Raw genomic sequence first — 23,497 nt, 5'->3', positions numbered from 1 at the left:
TCATGACAAACATTGCGAATTTCAAAGAAAAATTTACATAAATATATTATATTAAAAAATTATTTACCATTTATAGTAATAATATATTTTTTTTACTTGATCTCACTTTTTATATATTTATAATATAATTTTAATACATATTACAAAGAACAATTTATTATTCACATATAATACAAATTTTATTGTTGGATAATACATTTATTCTACATTTTAATACAGTTAATACAATGTGTCTATTTCTTACCAACCAACATAAATATTTTTAAAAAATAGTTATAATACATATATATTGAATACATAATTCACTTTTAATATAGATTGCATATTTAACATATTATTGCAATGTACTACTATAAATGGTAATAAATAAAAAGTATCGCTAAAATTAGTAATTATTTATTAAAGGGTAGTCATCCAAGTAATTTTCCAATTTGAAAAAACGATGATCCTGCACCTGCTTCCCTTTTTTAGTGTTTTTATAAAAAAAGATCTTTCACATGTATCCACTCAAAAATAGTCTAATTACGCTTCATAGCTATTTGCTAATTAAGATTCATAGCCATATGTTATAGGGATGAGAGTGACGAGTGAGATTGGGAAAGGGAGGAGAGATGTGAGCGAGAAAAGGCAGAGAGTGGGGAGACAAGTGAATTGTATATGTATATTGGTTAGATAATTGTATGTTATACATATATACATATGTATTTGTATATTCTAGCGAGCGAAATTCGGAGATGTCGGAGAGAGGCGAGCGAAATTGGAAGAGGGTGGAGAGAGACAAGCGAGATTTGGCGAGGGAGGAGAGACGCGAGCGAGAGAGGGGCAATAACTCTATATTCACTAGTACATTTGTATAATAAAGTAATACAAAGTCTTGAATTGTACAAATATGGTAAAACTCAAAATAACAAATTGATACAAACATATATATATTAACTTTAAACAATTATACAAACTGTACATTATATAAATTATATTATAAAATCCGAGAACTACATGTTTATACAAACTTTAAAAAGTCATAAACAAAAAAATTGAATATATATGATAACAAATTAAATTGAAAAATTAAAGGAAATCATCGTCATATACAAATACAAATTATCGTATACAATTATAAATCAAATGAAGAATTGTTAGTTGTGAACTATACAAATATGGTGCGAATTGTACAAACGTAACTAATTATATAAACTCAAAGTTAGCCCACATAACTAGTGATTAGTGTTAGTCGCAAGTCATAGTTATAACAAATTATAGTTATAATAAATAATTAAATAATAATATAAATTTACTTAATCGCGTAAGTTTTTTCTTTTATAAATGTCAACTAATTAGGTAAGGAAATTAGTCCCACATGTTCAATCATTTAATAACTGAATAAAGATTCAGACAAGTATAATTAGGTCAAGTACTGTTCAATAACCTTATAGATTCATGTCATGTGTACTATATAGAAATTTATAGTTGAAATTTATTTAAATTATATACTCATTGATTATAATGATAAACAACTTTTTTATTTTTTAAAACTATCAAATAAAGCAATTATGTGTACCAAAACTAATATTTTCAAGAAAATTTTAATTCCACACATGTTTTCTCCAAATTCTGAAGTAATCTCTAAAAATATATCAAACAGTTCTAAATAATAATTCAACTAACGAATATGATAATACATTTTTTTTAAAAAAATACTTAATTGAATTTTTTTAAATAATTATAATAATCAGATTTTTGAAAAATGTCAGATTCTTTAAAATTAGTACAAAGAGAGAGAGAGAGTTTGGGATGAGTTGGGACAGGTGGATTGATTACTACTATATAATCAAGCAAAGGACCCTTTCCTCTCCACATTTTTTGCTTGTCTAGTCAAAGAAGAAGAGTGAGAAAATAGAAATGGAGGGTGGCAAAGGAGGAGTTGTGAAGCACATTTTGCTAGCAAAGTTCAAAGATGGGATCCCACCTGAACAGATTGATCAACTCATTAAGCAGTATGCTAATCTTGTCAATCTTGTTGAACCCATGAAGGCTTTTCAATGGTACCCTCTTTCTTTTCTCTTCCATAAATCTTCAATCTTGCTCTTCTCATCAACCCCTTTTCTCCTGTTTTTCACCTTATCTATGGTTGATTTCTCATTTTAGTTGAGTATTAAAGCAACCCCTTTTGATGTGTGTGCTTGATTTTGAGGTTCAATGTTGACATTCTTATGGTTGGAATATATAAAAAGCAAAACTTTAAGATTCTTGATTTTCATTTATGTTTAAGATTTTGAGGTTCAGTGTTGATAGGAAACATAAAGATAGAAACTTTTAGCATTCTTGATTTTCATTAGTGTGGTAGTTTGGTAAGTTGAATTGGGGGTTCAGAAACAAAATTTCTACCTTTGGGGTAAGCTCTGCTTATAGTTACTCTCCTCAGACATCACTTTGTGAGATTACATTGAATATGCTTATCATTTGGTAAGTTAAAAGGGTTAATGTGATAAAGTGAAAGAATATTCAGGATCTTGTTGAACCCATGAAGGCTTTTCTATTGGCACCCTCTTTCTTTTCTCTTCCATAAATCTTCAATCTTGCTCAGCCCCTTTTTCCTTTTTCTCCTGCTTTTGACCTTATCTATGGTTGATTTCTAATTTTAGTTGAGTATTAAAGCAACCCCTTTTTATGTGTGAGCTTCATTTTGAGGTTCAATGTTGACAATCTTATGATTGGAAAACATAAAAAGCAAAACTTTAAGATTCTTGATTTTCATTAGTGCCCCTCTTTCTTGTCTCCTCCACAAATCTTCAATTTTTTCTATGCTGTCTGTTGAACCCCTTCCCCCCCCCCCCCCCCCCCAGTTTTTACCTTATCTGTGGATGGTTTGTCTCTTTTTACTTGAGTATTGGAGCAACCCCCTTTTTATATGTGTATCTGATTTTGAAGTTGACATTCTTGGTTCTTATGAATAGAAAGATAAAAATAAAAACTTTATCATTCTTGATTTTCATTAGTGTGTTATTTTGGTAAGTTGAGCTGAGGAGGTTTTATCCGAAACACTCTCTGTGCCCTTTTGGTAAGATCTGCGTATACTTACCCTCCTTAGATCTAACTCTGTAGGATTACATTGGGTATGTTCATACAAGTATTGAAAATGTAGTAATTTGTATGTCATTATTGCAGGGGTAAGGATGTGAGCATAGAAAATCTTCATCAAGGTTTCACTCATGTTTTCGAGTCTACGTTTGACAGTTTAGAAGGTGTTGCAGAGTATATAGCTCATCCTGTTCATGTTGAATATGCAAATACATTGCTTCCTCAGCTGGAGAAATTCCTTATCGTCGACTACAAACCACAGTAACTCAGTCCCTAAACTGAATTCTCAAATTGATGCACTTATAGTAATCGATATATCTGTTTTTACTTGAAATTCAATAAGAACACAAACTTTTCTGAAGTGTGTGTTTTGCTTGTTTACTATTACTGTATTCATTTTATAGACGCTAATGCGAGTTAGTTTTGGTCAGCTTGTGCTGTTTTTAAACTCGAGGGAGAATGTTTTTCGTTCATCTCTTCCCAGGATGAATGAATGATGAACAACATGTTGTAAGTGTATCAATAAACTCAAATTTGTGTTTCCTTTACCTCCTTTTTTTAAACATTTTACTGAGCAAATTTATCGATTGTTATGTGACACAATATATTTTCATTGTGATAATGCATATTAACAGTTGAAAGACAAAAAGAACAAGGAAAAAAAATGGCCAATGAAGCATTGAACTTACATTTCTGTAGTTTTGATGTCAATGAGATTGGTCAATAACAAGAATATTAGCAAAGAATCATACAAAAATGATAGAATCCTTGAATGCCAAAAATAGATATGAGATGTAGTTGAATAGGATGATTACTATGACTATATCCATCGGTAAGTTTACGAGTTTTTGGTCAAAAATATTCTTTAAATTTACCCCAAAGTTAAATTACATCTTTAAAGTATTATAATTAGCAGAAAATATCCTCTAAATATTTAAAAGTGAACAATTTTTCATTCTTTTCTCATGTTAGATATCGTCAAAAAGCTAAGGAATTCTAAAAAATCATGAGCAATTTGCGTGACTATCAACAAAAGTTTTCCTGCTTAGTTTCATTACTTGCTTTAAAAAGTTCTTGAATTTTTTTTAAAAAAATCTTAGACATTAATACTTATGGAAACAAAAGAAAAACATTTGAAAGTTGTGAGAGTAGGTACATGATCTGCTCCTTTTCTAGTAACGGAAAGAAACTAGAGCTTAATTATCTTACCTTTTTCATAGCAAAAATGTAATTTGAATCAATAAATATTTGGGTCAATCTAATATTGAAGTAATCAAAATATTGATTATGTCTCGCATTTGAGTTTCATTCTATATTATTAGAAGCAAATTCTCCCCCAAATGTCGCTTCTAGCATATTCAATTGTAAAGGAAACATATCTTAATTAATAATATTTTTAATATCAAATTATAAGAAAATAAATTTAAAAACAGTCTAATTAAAAGATTTTGTATAATGCTAAACTCAATTATCAAAAAAGTCCACGATAGCATTTTTGACGTATCTAAGAATAATAATTCGAAAGGGATGACTTTATTTTTGTGGATCTGTTAGTAGAAGAGTGAAAAAATTTTCACTTTTAAATACATGCTAAGAATGATACTTTAGATTTGGGGTATACTTTTTAAGTCCAAAAACTCCCAAGTTTACCAAAGAAAACGATTTATATGATATATGCATGACTTACACAACCTTTGCCAGTATCACAGTCATGCAGCGCTCGAGGGCGAATACGATTAAGAGAGAAGTACAAAAACATACTAAATGAAATTCCACGAGCAAAGTCCAAAAAATGCAGTACAGAGACCTTACCGTTACCTCGTAGAGGAGAAGTTTGAAAGCAAAGACTCATAAATTCCAATGAAGCAAAATCTTTAAATGCTGATCAAAGATGGGGTGGGGCTAAAAGAAAAGTCAATGAAACTCACCATTGATGGCATTTAAACTCGACATGCAACTTGTATCTTTATTACAGTAATGAATATGCAGAAGAGAAACATGAACTTTGAGGTGGTTTTGAGTGTACCCAATTAAGAGAGGAGAGGGGGAAGAAACTTGTGTTCCAGATATACTTGATATGGCAATTAGAAAATCTGCTTCAAGTATTTGAGATACTCGAAGGAAAATAAAAAACAATGATATGACTGACGCTACCTCTACATGTGAATGGGCTTGTCATAAGTGGCCATGGCAGCTTCTTTCAGAGCCTCGCTCATTGTAGGATGTGCGTGGCATGTACGAGCAATGTCTTCACTCGATGCTCCATAATTCAAAGCCAGGACTGCTTCGTGAATAAGCTCACCTGCATTGGATGACATAATATGGACGCCCAAGATTTTGTCGGTTCCCTTCTCAGCAATTACCTTTACAATACCTTCAGCATCGTCAATTGCCTTGGCCCTACTGTTTGCAAGGAATGGAAATTTGCCTACGCGATAATCAACTCCAAGGGCCTTAACCTGTTCTTCAGTTTTCCCAACGGAAGCCACCTCTGGGTGAGTGTAGCAAACACCAGGAACCAAATCGTAGTCCACATGACCTTCCTTGCCTGCAATAAATTCCACACAAGCAACACCATCCTCCTCTGCCTTGTGAGCAAGCATTGGCCCCGGAATGACATCACCAATTGCATATACCCCTGGGACATTACTGGCAAAACGTTCATTGACCAAGATCCTACCAGCCTTGTCAGTTTCAACACCTATCTTGTCCAGTCCAAGTCCTGAAGTGAAGGGAACCCTACCAGCAGAAACAAGAACAACATCAGCCTCAAGAGTAGTCTGCTCACCACCCGCGGCAGGTTCAAGGGTCAACTTCACACTATCGCCAACAGTGTCAACTGACACCACCTTAGTTTTAAGCATGAACTTCATCTTTTGCTTCTCAAGAGAACGTTGGAATTGCTTGCGAACTTCACCATCCATGGTTGGAACAATATCAGATGCAAATTCAACAACAGTCACCTCTGAGCCAAGGCGGCCCCAGACAGATCCCATTTCGAGGCCTATGTAGCCAGCACCAATAACAACCAGTTTTTTAGGGATTTCAGTTAAAGCTAAAGCTCCAGTAGATGATACAATTCTCTTTTCATCAATGGTTAACCCAGGTAGACTTTTGACATCAGAACCAGTCGCAATTATGATATTCTTCCCCTTAACAATAGTATTACCACCTTCCACGGTGTCAACAGAAACTTCGGAAGGGGAGAGGAATTTACCATAGCCCTTAACATAGTTCACTTTGTTCTTCTTAAATAGACCCTCAATACCCCGTGTTAGACCAGCCACAGCCTTATCTTTCTGGGCCATCATAGCAGGAAGATCTACCTCAACAGAAGAGAACTTCACACCATGACTAGCAAAAGAATGTTGAGCTTCATGATACATGTGAGAGGAATGAAGAAGTGCCTACACACAAAAAGCAGAAACATTAAACATGAAGAATCAGACCTCAAAAGCTGACTACAGAGCTCCAAGCACAATCATCAACAAGAAAGATGGGCATAAACCTGTGCACTACTCTGCCAAGTATATTTGAAGGGCACCATTGTTAATTTTACTATGCCGAAGAATAAACTTAAGTTCATGATGTCACATAAACAGAATGCCAGTTAGCAAATTTCTAGAGCAGAAATCTATAGCTGAGGGTTATTACAAGATAAGTGGAGGTCAAAAGAACATATGCACCCTATGCCCTATGGACAGCATTGGGTAAGGTAGGCACTAGGTTAGATACCAACGAAAATGGCCTCTCAGTGAAGTTACGTCTTGATTCCAACAAGAGAACCCTCAGGCATGTCACATTTTAAGGGCATGAAACCAAGTCAGCCATATACGTTCAGCTTATCTTCTCTTCTTGTTTATATTCCACAAATATATCGAAACTAACTAAGACCGAAATATTCTGAGGACTCCTCAGACAAAATAAAATTCATGCAATTGTCAGTAAAGTTGTTTTCTTTTTCAAATCCAAAAAGCTCTTTACTTAGAATATGTCGTCGATTCAGCATTAGATTAAGGGGGTAAAATCGCCATCTTTACAATTTACAATAAGCGGTAAAATTATTTATCAATATGAGTATCCTATATCAATATAATATATTTTTTTAAAACCACCTCTATTTTAACATAGAATAGGGAAAGTTGGGAATATATACTTCAATGCAAATTATAACGTAAGAATAAATATATACCTTGCTAAGAAGCCAAACCAAGGAAAAAATGCACAACCATGAGAAAAGTATTTAACCTTCAGAACTTTTGACGAAAAAAATAGAACAAAGGAAAACCCACTAAATATTCGCAAGAAAACTTTCATCATGATTAAAATCTATATCAAGATAGAACGCCTCATTTAAGGGTGGAAGATTGAGCCATCCAGATCTTTTTGTCTTTAACTAGCTTAGGTAAAATTATTGAAAGGAGAACCAATAAATGTTAAAGTTCAACTTCAGGAAAAAAGGAAGAAGCTGAAGCACAAAAAAAAAAAGAAAAAGGAAACAGGTTCCTAATTGTATATGGAAGATACAAGTCAACTGTCAATTGGAACCACAACTGACCACCATCACTCAGCAACTAAAAGAATGTGACTGTTGATTATGCCAGATGTCTGTACATATATATGTAAGTCATAGATTAACTCATCAATTGGAAATTAGAATGTCTACGATCTCCTTCCAGTAGTTTCATATAACTCAAAAATTAGGTCTATATTTTATTTTACTTAGAGAAAGCACCTTCTATTTTATTTGTCACTTTGGATAAAATTACTCAATTCTAATTCGAAATTTCGAATAGAAAAAAATTAAAAAAGAACATATCATTCATTATATAGCATATATCTGCTATTGAAATCAGCAGAGACGATTGTAATTTCCTTCATCTTTTATCATCCAAAAAAAACATAATCAACTTCACAAGTCACAGCTGGATAGTCAGAAATTGCATACTCCCTAATCCTATTTTATGTGACACTCTTTCCTTTTTAATCTGTCCCAAAAAGAATGTCACCTTACTATATGATTAGAAACAATATAACTTTAAAATCCCCCCTTTTCCCTCAATGAAATGATTTATAGCCACATAAATATCTAAGGGTTGTTTTAGACAACAAGTTTCAAAAGTCTTCGTTTATTTCTTAAATACCGTGTGAAGTCAAATGGTACTAGTCATTTATGCAGCTGTCAATGGATTCTGTGATCGAATGCCACTAGACAGAATTTCTCAATATGAGAGAGCCATTGCAAATAGTGTCAAACCAGAATTACTACAATCCTTTTTAGAAAGGGTCATGAGGCTCAGGTTTAATTCAAGAATAGCCAACAACCACATAAAATGGGACGTAAGGAGTACTGTTTTTTGGTCTTTCCTATTTTTCCTTTTTCTGCAAGGGTGTTGATACTTGATTTGAAGTGTCAACATAGCAAATGAAAGTTGTATGTGTGATACTTCCAATAATCCTAAAGCTAATCCTATAAAAATTATTAGAAGCAAATGAGAGATAATAAGAGATGAATAACTAAACAAGATTTTAGCATGCAATCAGGTTGAAAAATAAAAGATGTTGATGACAACTTCTCTTAATGCAAAAAATTTGTATACATGGATTAAACATAACAACCAAAAAGTTTTAGTACTACCGCAAAATTAACACACATTATTCCTTTAAATAATACCGGTCACAAACCAAGACTACATATTTAAGAATTGCTTAAAAGTGTATTCTTATGTTAACTACATCCCTCTTTGGAATTTCAGAGCAACTTCAGAATCTTTTAGAGAAGTGTGTTTGGTGTGACGACGGTCACTTGTCAAAAATTCTGTTTCCTGGTATTTGGTTACCAAAAAATAAAGGAATACATTTCCATCAAAGAAATACATTTCCATCAAAGGGTGGAAAATGAACCTCATGGCTCATTTATAGGTTTGAAGTTCATTGTCACTATCTTAATTTTTTAACTTCATCCTACTTGCTCCCAACTAATACTAAAAAGACATTATTACTATTAATCTTCAAAAAAAAAAAAAAAGATAAATCGTCATAACACTCCAATTTGCGAACATAATTACTAATCTTAGCACATATTTTTCCAGAAAATTTCAGTCACTAACTGAAATGCTGAAAAAGAACATCTTCTATGGAAGATCATTTTCCATCACACCAAACACAAAATTTTCAATTTTCTCACAGAACTCACATTACAGAATAACCTACTATAGATTTATTTGAACTCTAAAATATAAAACTGATATCTGTCAACCGTCTCTCAAATCAAAATCATCATAAAGTTAACCAAATGAACACCACAGATAACGCAATTTTTTAGCTCAATACTCAATAGCAGAATACTCTTAATCAACATAATCGTCACATACTATCGCATAATAAACAGTAGTACAATAGCAAAAATCACTAGATCTATGAAGATGCGAAACTTTGTTAAATCTAAAAAAAAAAAAAATCACCTTAGAAGGAATACAGCCAACATTGAGACAAGTACCGCCAAGAGTACCACGCTTCTCAATACAGGTAGTTTTGAGACCTAACTGCGCCGCTTTGATCGCCGCCACATATCCGCCAGGTCCACCACCAATAACAACGACGTCGTTCTCATCGGATCCCGAAGCGAAACCTCTGCTAAGAGAAAATGAATACTTGAGATATCTAGAAGATAAAATTGTTGAAGCCTTTCGTCTAGCTAAGCTCCCAATCGCCATTTTTTCCGGCTTCAATTTTCACCTCTGAAAAAATTGAACAATTTTTCGCTGAGTTTTTCTTATTATATATTTATAGAAAAATATAATGTATAGTGGCGGAGGTGTGCTGATTTATTATTTCATTTATTAATGTGGTGGCGTTTATTTATTTTTATATTAATATAAAAAAAAAAAAAGGATCGCGTAGAGTTTATGCGGTTTTAATTTTATTTTTATTATTACGAGTGATAAAAAAATGACAAAAATAAAAATAAATAATTTGTAATAATACATGGAAAATTAAAATAATATAAGAGTAATCATCTATTATTCAATTTTTAAAAAAAGTGTTTGTAAATTAAATTTGTGATTATCTTTAATAAGGTGAATTATAGTAACAAATAGCAACAAGTTTTTAAATCTTATTCTTTTAACACTATGCTAGTCAAAGAAGGAAGCACAAAATAATATTTTCGAATTTTTTTTTCAAACGAACCTCTGTAATAGTAAGAGAAAAATATAACAAGAGTGTTTTTTTTATTGATAAAGAAATTCACAAACGTATAATAATTTGTAAATTTTTTTGGATAAGTAAATTACAGTTAACCATTCATGCGTGATAAAATATGAAGGAAATCTTAAATCAGAAAATTATATTTTGACAGATTATTTATTTAACCAACTCGACCATTATTGAAGCTTTTACAACTATAAAATCGTAATTCATATAACTTATTTTGTCTTGTAAAATTGACATTGTATCAATTTACATACACTTCAATTATTTCATTAAATATACACTAAATATTAGTATTTCACTAATCAAAATTTAGGCATAGAATAAAAATGACATAGTTTTTTGTTTGTCTTGGTTCAAATTTTGAACAATAATGTAAAAGAGTTATATCCATTTCATTGTTTATCTAAAGCTAATTTTACTATGAAAAAATGATTATAATTTTTTTTTTTTAAGGAAAACACCAAAAGATAAAGAGATAAGAAAAGATTTGAGATATTTAGCATAAGTTAGGAAATATAGTAATAATAATAAAATAAATAGCCTTTGCCACAAGAAAAATAATGTCCTCACAAACCCTACCTCTTATTTAACCTTCATTCTTGGCCCAAAATAGATTACAAAGCCTCCCCAATCTAGATGAGGTTAGCCCACTCTTCTTCACAATTGAAAGCCACTCATTAAGTGTGTTTTAAAAAAAACAAGCAGCTAAACATTAAGCCACATAAATTTGACAATTAAGTCGCTTACGCTCTTCAAAATTATTATCATGTGCTTGTTAAATCCTTCAAACTCAAGTTAATTTCGTGCCAGTAATTCAATATGAATAATGAACACTTGGGTCTACGAGTGCAATTAATTTCAGAAATAACACAACATATCACACCACAAGTTGTATCTTTTTCATTAAAAAAAGTTGACAGCACCTACAATGCAATAGCCTTACAAAACTGTTGGCTGCTTTTTCTCACTACCCTGAAGCAGCCTCAAACAGACATGAAACCAGAAATAAAACAATTCTTTATACACATTGTAGGAAAAATTATATTAGTAATGGTCATGAAATAATGCTAGTTTACACTCAATTGCTTCCTAACAAACTTTGCAGCTTCTTCCTTGCGTCCTCGGACAAATTGCAACACCTGAATCTTGGTCTCTGTGATGGAACGGAAGTTCGGTGATCAGGTGAAGTAAAGCATACAACAATTGCAGTGAGATTGTCGTCTGTGTCTTTACATAAAGCTTGATTCACAAGTTCTCTGGCAGACTGCTGTGGGTCATTGTGCAGCCTAAGCTCATGGCGAACGACATTCACTGCATCTTGGTTAGACATCACATCCCAGATGCCATCGCAACCAAGTATCATGAACTCATCATCCTCGGTCAACAACAATTGCTGAACTTCTGGTTCTGCAGTAAGAGGAGATGCAGACCCAAATGGAAGCTTCATATACCAATCTCCAAGGGCTCGAGTAATAGCAAGATCACCATTTAAGCAACCATATTCAATAATACCGCCCAATTTCTCAACTCTTTGTCGTTCCGCCAGACAAGTTGGCCTGTGATCTTGAGACAACTGAACTGCAACACCTTTCCTACAAAGAACAGCACGACAGTCGCCAGCATTAGCAATAACCAGATGTCTTCCTAGGACCAGCGCAGTTATTGCTGTTGTCCCACAATAAGCATCAACACTACATTCATCAGCTAAGGCCTGGTCAGCAATTAAAAATGCTCTAAAATGGGAACTCTCCAATTCTTCCAAGAATGCTTGATCAACAATAGATGTTTGCGGCAAATTAGCATCTTCAAAGAAAAATCTCATTGCATTAGTCCTGACATAAGCAGCTGCATCAGAACCTCCATGACCATCAAACACAGCATAGAAGGCACCTGGAAGAGGCCAATTGTATAGAGATCCTAACTGAGCTGAAAGATCATCAACACGAATATGCTCATCTTCATTGGATCTACGAGGTCCAATATCAGTATAGCTACCCGAACGAATAGCTGGGATAACATTACTGCTTCTAGCTGAATCAATTATAGTTGTCTGAGTATTAGTTGAGCATCTCACACCCTGCTAATTGCAAAATAAATGAGGTCAGATCAAACCACGGGTACATTGCATTTCAACCACATATTCATACAACCAGTATCAACAATCATTAAGAAAACAAAACTTATTCAATCATAACCACAGTCCACAAAAGAAATGAGATAGTATAGTCAAATAACTCAACAAATCAACAAGCAACAGCAAAAACCCAAATAAGAGTTTGAAAGTTAAAATCCATTTCTTTAGAAATGGAAAAATCATTCAACTAAATCCCGCTTAGTTCACTCAGATATATGAGTCCTCAGAGAAGTATTCTTAGTTACACTTTTCTGACACAGACCCTAAACTTGGCAGACCCTCATTCTTTCTACTTGGACCTGTTATACTTGTGCAAAGTTTACATACGTACAATCCCAGAATCGAACAACAACAACAACATACACAATAAAATCCCACAAGTAGAGTCTGAGAAGGAAGGATGCGGGATTCCCTGTTGATGTAAGGAATAAAGGCAACTAGTCTATCCGGAAACTGCTGCTAAGATCCAAGGTTACATAGATTTCTATCTTTTAGTGTGGGGGATTAGCAGAGTGTATGCAGACGTTACCACTACGTTAAGGCTGTTTTCGAAAAAGCCCCTCACTCAATACCAGAATTGAAAACAACTCAAAATAGCAGAATTGAGTTTTTAAAACCCTTATTCATTGCAATAATATCTATCAGATGAACTTTTTTTCAACTCCTAACCCTAAATAATACTATATCAGAACCTCTAGGCAGATCCAATTCTTCACAGCAAACAAAATACACAAAGTAAAACAAGGTGCTACAGAAAATAATTTCCCTGAAAAGGAGATAACCTAGATTCAGCTGGAGTAACAACTTTGAGATCCCCTATTCGAATCACAAATCACAAAATTAGGTAAATTCTTCAAAACACACAAAATTGCGCACAAACAAACTCAAAGAGTTACCAAATACAGAAGGAAGACAAAACGGGAAATCAAATCTGAAACTTTACCGAGTCAGACAGAGAAATATCAACAGAAACCAAATCAGCCGAGCGAAATTCACGAGATTTTGTAAGAGAAGAAGACGTAGCAGTAGCCGAAACATCAAAGAAGTCCAAATCCTCATCCCCGACCACCGGCGCCGCCGTTGAAACTCCGATGTACTCAACGGAAACATTCGGTTGACACAAAATCTCCGCATCTACTACCACCATCTTCGCCGCCGCCGTCGAATTCTTCACAATCATCAAATGAGTTTAATCCAAAATTGAACAATAATTTGGATTACGAGAGATTTTATGTATAAAATTTGTTTGTTAAAAACAGATTAGGGTTTAATTAATCGCTGAAATAGAAGCAAAAGCAAGTTGGGTTCTTGAAGAAATTTATAGATTAAGAGTCGGCTTAGTATTTACTCGGATTAAATAGGAGTAACGCGTCACGCAAAATATCGAGTATTCACATACACAAAAATTTATAAAAAGAAAATAATTTATATTTAACTAATTTATTTTATTTATATTTATAAATATAAAATATAACAACATAATTTATAATCTCTAATAAATTTTTAAAATGACAAAAAACGATAAAATTTAACTTGATAATATATTAATTTCTTATTATACACGAAAGGTTGATTGACTTTTTAAGTAGGAAAATTTTAAAAATTAAATTTAATGCTATTATTACGAGAGATCTTATTTTTTTAAAAATCTAATTAAGAGGTGGAAAGGAAAGGAATAATCTTAAATAAGATAATGGGGTTATTTTTGCTAATTAATATGTTCATATTGGATTCCTAATCTAAAAGGCATTTTAATTTATTTTTATTCTTTATTTAGGTACCTAATCCACTAATAGAGAATAATTACAAGTATGGTAATGTTATTAAAAATGTACTCGATTTGCTAGTAGAATTTTATCACTTAATCATGATTAGTCAAAAAGTATTTGTATCACAATCAATATATATACGTTGTATCAGTAACATCAGTGATCTAAGTTATTTTGAAATTTCAATTGTTTGACGTATTTTCTACTTAATCAGTAATCGCTCATGCGTAAAAATGACAAATATACAAATTGATTCAAATATAAACATAACGAAAACGAATTTAACAAAAATAAAGTAATATATGATATGTTCATATTAAACCAAACAAGTCACACCTATATTTTCCACTTCGTACGATAACCTTAATTAAGTATTGTTTTTATCATAACTAAAGGTAGATTATATCAAAATTATGTCTATTCATACAACTTGATATATTAAACTTTCATTAGGCATGACAATCAAAAAAGAATAGACTTATTATACTACATGATCTTACTCTATATTTTTACAACTCAAAAACATGACTTTCTAGTTAAATAACAATAACTTTATCAATTACGTTAAAATTCTCATTACGTGTTTATTCAATAATACAAACAAACTAAGTCACTTTCTTTTGTTGAAACAATGGCTAGGGTCAAGAAGTATCCTTTTCTTTCTAGATAGTTCGACAAATATATATATATATATATATCAAAATTCTTCAATCCAAATTAAAACGTCACTAGACACGTTAATAATATATTTATTCGTTAAGTATAACAAATGGAGAAATATTTATTATTTTCAAGTTTAAGTCTACGTTGACTTTAATAAATAATAATACTCTGTATTTTTTTCCATTAATTTTAAACTTATAATACATTAGTTTTCATTAAATTAAAATTGTACAAAGACAAAGAAAAGGAAAACTAGAACAAGCAACTATCAAGGTCCATCCAATTGTAGAAAATTATATCATACATATAAGATTACACTAACTTTTTTTTATCTATAATATTAATTTTAGTAACACGTAACATATTTTAAATTCTTTTAATAAAAATTTTAACGTAACTATTATAAGTGAAATAAAAAATTCAAAAAAAATTTGAATATATGATAACGATCAAACTCAAACAAGAGCGCGTCTAAGTCCAAAACGAACACTAACCACATTAAGATTGGTAGGTAAAGTGACACGTAAACAAAGGTATAAAAAGTCAAAACACTAAACTCTAGTAGGACCAAGCACTTAAAAAAAGATGTCAAATAGTTCAACTTCAACAGGTAATGGATAATTGTATTTAGTATTGGACTTCAAACTTTTATAAAAATAATATTATATAGTAATTCTCGAAAAGGCAGAGGTAGATCGAAAAAGAATTGAGAATAAGTTCAAGATATATTTTTAGCTTATCGAATGCATGATTCCTAATAGAAGAACATAGATGTAGAGGAGTAGAGTAGAATGTTAGTTGTTTCTCTTTTGATGGAAGAGGAGGTTCTAGTTTGGAGCGTGTAAAAATCGAACCGACTGATAAATCAAATTTAAAAAAAAAGTGTGTTATTGATTTATCATTATTAGATTAATGATTTTATAAAAGAAAAATTATAGTCATCAATTCGGTATTGATTTTTAATATTGAGTTACTAGGTAAATCGATGACCATTAAGACTAGTAATTTACAACTGTACATAAATATTATATATTGATCTCAATACTTTACTAGTTACTGTCTTTATCCTTTAGCCTTCAACTTATACTTCAAAGTAACTTTTAATTCACAACTTCACATTATACCAAACGTCAAAAAACAAGTAAGATTTTTCTTCGTGTTACACTTGTATAGTTTTATCATTCCATATTGTTTTGTCACGTCAAATTTATTAGAGAAGTCATATATTTATTTTATAAATATTTTCTTATTGCTAAAATCGAAAACCAAATAGTCAAGGACCAAAACCGATAAATTGAAAACTGATAAAAGATCTCTTATTAGTTTGGTTATTGATTTAACGTATTTAAAAACTGAAAACTGATAAACCGAACCGATAACACATAAAACCGTACCGACCAATGCACACCCCCGAGCACCTCTTATTTGCTGTTTCATTTAATTTAATTATCTTTACTATTTTTAACGTCCTTTTTTTGATATTTTCATGTTGAACCTATTTTGAAAAATGTTTTTTCTGAGCTTAGTGTTAATAGGAAACAACCACTCTAACCCCCACAAACAAGGGTAAGATCTATGTTCACATCACTCTACCGAACCTCACTCGTGGGATCATACCGGGTATATTGTCATAGTATATGTATAAATATCTTCAGTTCTATTACTCCTTTTTCAACATTCAACATCAGCTTACCAAGACAACATAAGAAGGCACATAGATTACATGAATAACAACAATATAATGCCAATGAAACAATATACAGTTGCAGTTTGATGACCTTTGTCAAAGAACAAACAAACAGAACCATTGTATCTGCAAAAAGATTGTACTCACTAGTCGATTTGCAACGTTCAGGATTACAGCACGATCACTCGCAGCAGTTTGGTTCGTGCTCTTTCTGCAGTTTCTCCCACAGACATAGTACCATCCTCGGATTCTGATAATGAGCAAGAACATATCCTGAATCACAACCGGCATTGTAAAATCTTTCATCATTAACATACTGTACTTTGTGACCCTTCCTCCTGAATTCCTCAACCCAAATGCCCACAGCAACATCCTCAAGTTTAAAAAGCTGGCAAAAAGATACACAAACAAAACAAATTTAGCATATTGATTAGAGTTTCAACTTGGGAAATCCGTCTCACGTGTTCCTTCTCTTATCATTTTGTGGTTCAAGCGATAAGACGATTGTATATAACAGAGAATGATGATAACATCCGTAGTTTCTCTATACTAGATAATTCCTAGTTGTTGTGCTTCCATAACATCTAACACTCTGCTTCGTTCTATTTAGTCTGATGATGATGATATGAAATGAGCATAAATGAAAAAGTCAAGATACATATAGCCGTCCCCAACTTGTTTAACACTGAAGCGTACTTGTTGTATTTTGCTTCTTTCTATTGAAGATACATATTAGATACTTTCAGTCAGTTGATTATGTGTACCATTTTATCTCAAATCATATAAGATCAAATTAAATAGTTCAACTATTAATCTACTCCTTGAAACTATCTTAGTAGTAGTAATTCATGGCTGGTAAGAAGACGGAAAAATGATTTTTTTTTCCAGACAATAAGGAGGAGTATTACCATCAGTTCCATTTCTTGATGGCCCTGAACAATGAACTTAGCTATATCTCGAGAAATAATATAACCTGGTCCATGTGCCCATGGGGGATAGAAAGCAGGCGGATATTCCTGCAGAAGGGAACCGTGATTAAGGAGTTTGTAATATTGCTATACGAAGACACGAGTTTAGAAATAAATACCTCAGGACTGATATACCACTTGTTTTCTTTATCTCTGTGGGGTGTTGATTCAAAAGATATCCCACCATATAATAGACCATTAGGATCCTTTCCCTTGAGACTAGATAGAACTTCATCAATCCTTACAAAAGCATCATCGTCCGTCTTCATAACATATTTGGCAGGCAGAATTTTAACCTGCAATTTAAGCACACGATGCTTTAGCCAAATGATCTATCAAACTTTCAAATGAGCATGTAAATGCAGTCAAATAATATTCCAATTGGATATGTTTCATCTTGTCAGATGAGAAATTCAATATATAGAGAGTGTCTATAATCCTGATACTTTAGTTTGACGAGTTGTAATAATCCGTAAATCGCATCTTAGTTTAAGGAAACTGATACTTTATACAGTTATACAGATACCAGAAACCTATGTACGAAATCAAAAAACCTTCATACACTACATATTCTCCAAAATGAATTCTGTAGTAGGACTTTTTCCCACTCCACTCCAATTGGGAGGATCAATAGTGTTCCCGATTATTCTCCAGTGTGACTCGAACCTTCAACCGACCAGTTGATATTGGAGATATTCAACTACAAGAACTAGCCTCACTTGTCAATTGTGTGGGAAGACTTTATAAAGCATTTCTTGGAGTGTATGTAACACTATCCTCCAGCAATTATAAGTAAAAAAAGACTCTAATTTGTAACTGATAATTAAATTCAATTTTTACTCATGAATACTTGAAAGTCCTTACACCCATAATGCAAATTGCTATGGTCTTCACAGTGAGCAGGCTGTAGTAATCAACAAAAGGCAATAGTTGGATATCTCCATAGGCTTGTGCTTCCTTCCATAGCTCAAAATTGACCTGCCTATTTTTGTCCTGCATTTGTTTTCAAAAGGACGTATAAGTAATGATCAATTCCTAGTAGAGCAACGAAAAATATTAGACAAAGTAATTGAGCAACAAAGGCTAAACAACAATATCTTAAGAGGTAAACTCACGATAAATTGCAAGATCATAAACTGAGCAATTACAAATAAGAGCACTACAATAGAAGTATAACATGAAAAAAGAGTTGGGAAGGTCTCAATCGCAAAGGCCAAAATAGAAGACACAAAGCAAAATCACAGTAGGTGCAGTGAGAGAATTCCAAAAATCTAGACCATGAGAAGGACCAACTAACAAGCCACCAAAAAAACAATCAAAGGAGGACTGTAGCAACCTTACTATAATATGAACCCCTTCATTTCAATTTGTTTGATTGGTTGGCACGAAGTTTAAGAAAGTAAATAAGACTTTTGAATCTTGTGGTTGTAAACTAAAGATATGGAGAATGATGTACCATAATTCCCTTTAATCTTGTGATCTGAAACATGTCAGGTCGAAAGTCAGAATTACAGAGTTGCCAAAAAAGGAAAGAGACATTCTTTTTAAACGAACTAAAAAGGAAAGTAAGACAAACAAATTGAAACGGAGGGAGCATTTGAAATAGATAGAGAATATGAAAATTAGTGTCTACAATAACTACTTTCAAGTTTCAGCTGAAAGTCTCACTTACAAGACCAATAAAAAATCGGACAGCTACTTCTCCTGACCGCACAGCTTCATATTGCATCCATGATTTCCTTAGCGCCATACGTCTCTCAAAATTGTTTCCAGTAGAGAAAACTCCAATTAACATGACAAGTCTCTTTTTAGGAGTTAATGGAGCTTTGAGTTGCTCAACATCATAACCCAAGTTAAAATCATTGGAAACAGGTAATCCTTTCGCTAAGATCGATATGGTGTCCACACCACCTATCACATTGACTCCACTAACCAACCAAGGTTCGAGTTTCTGCATTTGTAGAAACACCGCAATATAAAAGGAGTTATCCGTAAAATTCACGCAACAGTTCCAAAGATAATAAAGCTCAGTGATCTGGCTGAAACTACAAACACTAACCTCTCTATATGCAAAAGACGTCTCGTGTCTTCCGTTTACTGTCATATGGAACCCCTCTATACCAGCCCATAGTGTTGCAGTAAATGGATTACCTTCAAGAAAAGGGTAATTGGCAGTACCGTAGGCACTAGAATTTGATACATCTGAAGACTTTGGATGGCTGGTATTGGTCATATTTGCAGTTTCTTCTATATTATATCGGAAAATTTTGGCATTGCATTTGACTAATCCATCAACTGATATATGTAGTAAGAATATGTCAGATTACAAGATTACTAGGAGCAATGGAAACAATAAGGTGCTAACTACTCCTGGATGTTTATTTAAAATATTGGTCACTGAAGAAGGATAGATCATCACTTCACTACAGTCAACAATTGAAGTCCTAGTTTATAAGGCTACCGTCCTATTTGCACTGGTAAGAACACAGAACTTAGAGATCTGACAGAATAAAGTGACATACGTCATGATAATCTTGGCCAAAGTACATGCTATCCAATAAGCTTGGTATCATAAAATAAATTTCAAAAAATCGGCAATTTGTTTACTGGAAAATTGAACTACAAGTCCATATGGCTTTCTTCAATATGTAAATGGTGATATGACTTATCAAAGAGCATGATAGGAACAATTCTTTTTCAAGCAGATGCTGAGTTGGTGACTCATTGAATGGTTGAGCTCATAATAACAAGCTTATCAAAGACTTAACATTTGTAACTTAATTCACGAAATGACAACTTTCTTCATCATGTCACATGGTCGAACCCACTACTTTGTGATGATGTAAGAGCAACACATCTATACCTCTCTTGCTTTGACCGGAAGCTGGTCATAAATCATTACATAAAATTCTATTACTATCTGTTTGAAGAGCTTGCAACATCAGATAATTTTCAGCTAAGTTGCGCGGACTCTTCACTTTCAATGCCACACCCGTGTTAGATTCTTCAATACACTACTTTTGATGATTCCGATGCACACATGCTAACATTTTTGAAGAGTCCGAGCAACGTAGATTTTCAGAAAAGGGTTGCGGAATCCAATCAATACAGCCTATAAAGACCCACCCAAATAGAAAGAATCTTTCTCTAAAAAGCATCCTTGTAGCAACTAGCTAGTAAAATGACATTTAAGGTAGAAAACTATCTCTAACAAAGATATACAAGATTACATATAACTGTTTTTCCCAGAATGAACACAAATTAGAAGATGAAAAGATGCTCTAAGTAAGTTTTTTGTATGAGTTAGTGATTTACCTTTTATCATGTCGGTAGAGCCATGATCGGGGCACTTTTCCACCTTACCCCACCCGGATTCATTAGTCCATGAATTTTGGGTGATAAGGGGATCCTTTGTCAAATTCTCCCCCGGCAAAATTACTTTATAATTCAAAACTATAGGAGGCTTTGTTTCCTCTAGAAGTTTCGAACCTACAAGCTCAATTTGAAAACCTTCTTGTTTTGCATCAGGTATGCCTATCACAGTAATAGATGAATCCTCAACTAAGCCACAAGGGATCCTAAGACTGCTCCCGTCCTTCGACATCGCGGGATTGAATGCAGTCACAGAATAAGGACAATCCTCATTTTCCTTCTCATCTTGAGCTTTGCTTTTCTCAATGAACGACACTAAATCTTTCCATGATATGGCAGCCTCCTTAACTCCTTGAGCAGTTCCATTCAAACCATCTGATCTAGACAACAACAATCTCATCTTGCCCCATGCTAGCAATGCGTTAGACTCTTCTGTCGAAAAATTGTTCATGTTGTATAGATCATTAAGCCCTTCGACATCAATAAGATGTGGTTTTTCCTTAAAAGTTACTAGCTCTATTGGATACAGATCAGACGACTTGGCATTTTCATCCTTCGAACCTTCATTAATATCTGGATGGTCATTGAAAAACCCATAAACTGATTGCTTTTTCGGAGATTCTTCCACACTGCTGTCTGACTTTTCTACAATGCTGTATGATTTTTCTACACTACTATATCGAATCACCAAGACCATTGCAAGACCAATAATAAGTAGGCATCCAGCCCATCTCTTCCTTCCCACTTTTCTAATAAACAAATACTTCTTCATTCACACTATACCTCAGCTTATACTTAACCGAAGGTCTCGTGTTCAAGCCCTCGGTATGAAGTCCCCTTAGTAAAGGAACACTTTACCCCCTAATGCGAGACTTCTTTGTCGACGTGAATCAAAATTAAAGCCCCAATATGACACAAAAACACAAAAACTAGTGTTCCACCACAGTGAATCAAATCCTTAGTTTTTAACACCCAAGAACTGAAAAACTTGAATTTTCAGTTTTGCACCTAACCCCATCACTAAAATCTTCACACACCTCAGCTAATATATGCAGATTTCAACATTCTTGAAAATTAAAAAAAATCAACTTTCTGCCTCTCTTTCTTCTATACTTCTCTCTTTTACAGTAAAATGAACCTCACAAAGTAAAAAAGTTCACTTTTTTTTTCAAGAAAATGGGAAAAAAACAAACACTAGTAAAAGATCAAGAAACAGAACAATCATCACTAAAATTAACCAAACCTCTGGATCTGCACAGAGTAAAAAAAACAAAACTTTATTGATTTCCACTGATAAATTGAGCTGAATTTGAATTTGGGAATTTGGTATTTGAGAGTTTATACTTTTCTACAACACTACTTCTTCTTCATTCAGCTTAGCTCAGAGCTATGAACAAGAATTCAGTAGAAGGCCCTCTGTTGAAACAAAACGACGACGCATTGTAAACTCCAAAGAGTTTTTTTTGGTTGAACTCCAAATTTTTTACTATATATATTTTAAATTAATTTAATTAAAAAAAATTATACGAACTCGCTATTAAAAATATATCAACTATTTTTAATTGTTATGGTCCAAATATTAAAAAATATATTTGTTATAATAGTTGAACTCGACACATTATTCTTATTGTTTTAAAAATAAACATATAGAATAATTTTTTTTGATAAATGGATAAAGCTTAATTAACTATTGAGACATGGTGGGTAATAGGGTGATCCTGTGTATGCATGTCCAATTTTATTTTAGGGCTTATCCTTAATTATTTATTTAATTTATTTTATATAATATAAGATTTATCTTTTATTTAGTAATTTTTATTTTATTTTAGTGAGTTAAATTTCAAATTGTGATTACAAAAATTGAATAACAATATGAAAAAGTTACTGAGATTAAACCGATCGAATTGGGTGAGTCATGACCCAACTAATTTTTAGCTCATTTGAGTCCAATTCATTTAAGCTCAATGTAAACTTGATTTGGTCAGAACCTAACCTGATTTCTATTTTTTAATTCATTTTCTTTTTAGAGTAGTATTAATAAATAACGTATTTAAGAATACTTATTACTAGTACTAAACTCCAATTTCAACTCAATCCGCTCGATTGACACCTCTAATTTCACTAATTAAATTTAGAGAAGAATGATAAATACACACTTTAATCCTTACTTTAAAAGATAGCAAATTTATTTTCAATAGCAAGCACAATAGGAATTACACACAATAGAAATAGATTACACATTGAAAACACCAAATTACAACAACAACAAAATAGATTGATCTCACAAGTAGAATTTTATGAAGGTAAAAGATTAACATTAGAAAAATGAATTGTATATTTTCTTATTATAACTAACTATTTTTAATATTTTAAAAAAATTAACAACTAATGTTAAGAGTAACCATGAAAAAACAATTTTTATTTTCAAATGTTTAAAATGAATGAGTGAAAATAAAAATTAATGAATACATATAGTGAATAGTGTGAATTGTACACACTATGTTTGCCCTTTTTCTCCAGACTCCTCTTCATATATTGGAGAAAAAAACTACAAAATACATAATCAAAGACCCCATTTTGCATTTCTCCTACATCAATATATCTTACTTCT

The 23,497-nt window shown here is 32.6% G+C and overlaps 4 protein-coding genes across 4 annotated transcripts; 1 reads left to right on the top strand and 3 right to left on the bottom strand.

The window, feature by feature from the left end:
* Positions 1–1,755: 1,755 nt before the first annotated feature.
* On the top strand, positions 1,756–3,626 carry LOC101266335 (stress-response A/B barrel domain-containing protein HS1). The gene is made up of 2 exons (XM_004239836.5): positions 1,756–2,042; positions 3,166–3,626. The coding sequence occupies exons 1-2, from the start codon at positions 1,900–1,902 to the stop codon at positions 3,341–3,343; spliced, it is 321 nt and encodes a 106-aa protein (XP_004239884.1). The 5' UTR covers positions 1,756–1,899; the 3' UTR covers positions 3,344–3,626.
* A 1,366-nt stretch (positions 3,627–4,992) lies between these two features.
* On the bottom strand, positions 4,993–9,814 carry LOC544237 (dihydrolipoamide dehydrogenase precursor). The gene is made up of 2 exons (NM_001247841.1): positions 9,543–9,814; positions 4,993–6,485 (listed from the first exon to the last, which is right to left on the bottom strand). The coding sequence occupies exons 1-2, from the start codon at positions 9,792–9,794 to the stop codon at positions 5,235–5,237; spliced, it is 1,503 nt and encodes a 500-aa protein (NP_001234770.1). The 5' UTR covers positions 9,795–9,814; the 3' UTR covers positions 4,993–5,234.
* Positions 9,815–11,170: 1,356 nt separating this feature from the next.
* LOC101266726 (probable protein phosphatase 2C 49) lies at positions 11,171–13,884 on the bottom strand. The gene is made up of 2 exons (XM_004239837.5): positions 13,371–13,884; positions 11,171–12,370 (listed from the first exon to the last, which is right to left on the bottom strand). The coding sequence occupies exons 1-2, from the start codon at positions 13,605–13,607 to the stop codon at positions 11,372–11,374; spliced, it is 1,236 nt and encodes a 411-aa protein (XP_004239885.1). The 5' UTR covers positions 13,608–13,884; the 3' UTR covers positions 11,171–11,371.
* A 2,678-nt stretch (positions 13,885–16,562) lies between these two features.
* Positions 16,563–22,468, bottom strand: LOC101267025 (hydroxyproline O-galactosyltransferase GALT3). Its single transcript, XM_004239838.5, has 7 exons — positions 20,830–22,468; positions 19,574–19,809; positions 19,187–19,465; positions 18,379–18,507; positions 17,634–17,810; positions 17,455–17,562; positions 16,563–16,934 (listed from the first exon to the last, which is right to left on the bottom strand). The coding sequence occupies exons 1-7, from the start codon at positions 21,656–21,658 to the stop codon at positions 16,728–16,730; spliced, it is 1,965 nt and encodes a 654-aa protein (XP_004239886.1). The 5' UTR covers positions 21,659–22,468; the 3' UTR covers positions 16,563–16,727.
* Positions 22,469–23,497: the final 1,029 nt, after the last annotated feature.

This window comes from Solanum lycopersicum, chromosome 5 (genome assembly GCF_036512215.1).
Source record: "Solanum lycopersicum chromosome 5, SLM_r2.1".
NCBI classification, from domain to species: domain Eukaryota; kingdom Viridiplantae; phylum Streptophyta; class Magnoliopsida; order Solanales; family Solanaceae; genus Solanum; species Solanum lycopersicum.
The sequence above is the reverse complement of the archived record's forward strand: the minus strand, read 5'-3'. Positions and strand labels throughout refer to the sequence as shown.

Excerpts from the sequence above, each read along its gene's own strand:
- LOC101266335 (XM_004239836.5), top strand. The coding sequence starts at position 1,900 with ATGGAGGGTGGCAAAGGAGGAGTTGTGAAGCACATTTTGCTAGCAAAG. Across the intron at positions 2,043-3,165 it reads CCCATGAAGGCTTTTCAATG|GGGTAAGGATGTGAGCATAG; the intron begins GTACCCTCTTTC and ends TCATTATTGCAG.
- LOC101266726 (XM_004239837.5), bottom strand. The coding sequence starts at position 13,607 with ATGATTGTGAAGAATTCGACGGCGGCGGCGAAGATGGTGGTAGTAGAT. Across the intron at positions 12,371-13,370 it reads ATATTTCTCTGTCTGACTCG|GGTGTGAGATGCTCAACTAA; the intron begins GTAAAGTTTCAG and ends TGCAATTAGCAG.
- LOC101267025 (XM_004239838.5), bottom strand. The coding sequence starts at position 21,658 with ATGAAGAAGTATTTGTTTATTAGAAAAGTGGGAAGGAAGAGATGGGCT. Across the intron at positions 17,811-18,378 it reads TAGCAATTTGCATTATGGGT|GTTAAAATTCTGCCTGCCAA; the intron begins GTAAGGACTTTC and ends CTTAAATTGCAG. Across the intron at positions 16,935-17,454 it reads ATCAAGAAATGGAACTGATG|CTTTTTAAACTTGAGGATGT; the intron begins GTAATACTCCTC and ends TCTTTTTGCCAG.
- LOC544237 (NM_001247841.1), bottom strand. The coding sequence starts at position 9,794 with ATGGCGATTGGGAGCTTAGCTAGACGAAAGGCTTCAACAATTTTATCT. Across the intron at positions 6,486-9,542 it reads TTGGCTGTATTCCTTCTAAG|GCACTTCTTCATTCCTCTCA; the intron begins GTGATTTTTTTT and ends TTTTGTGTGTAG.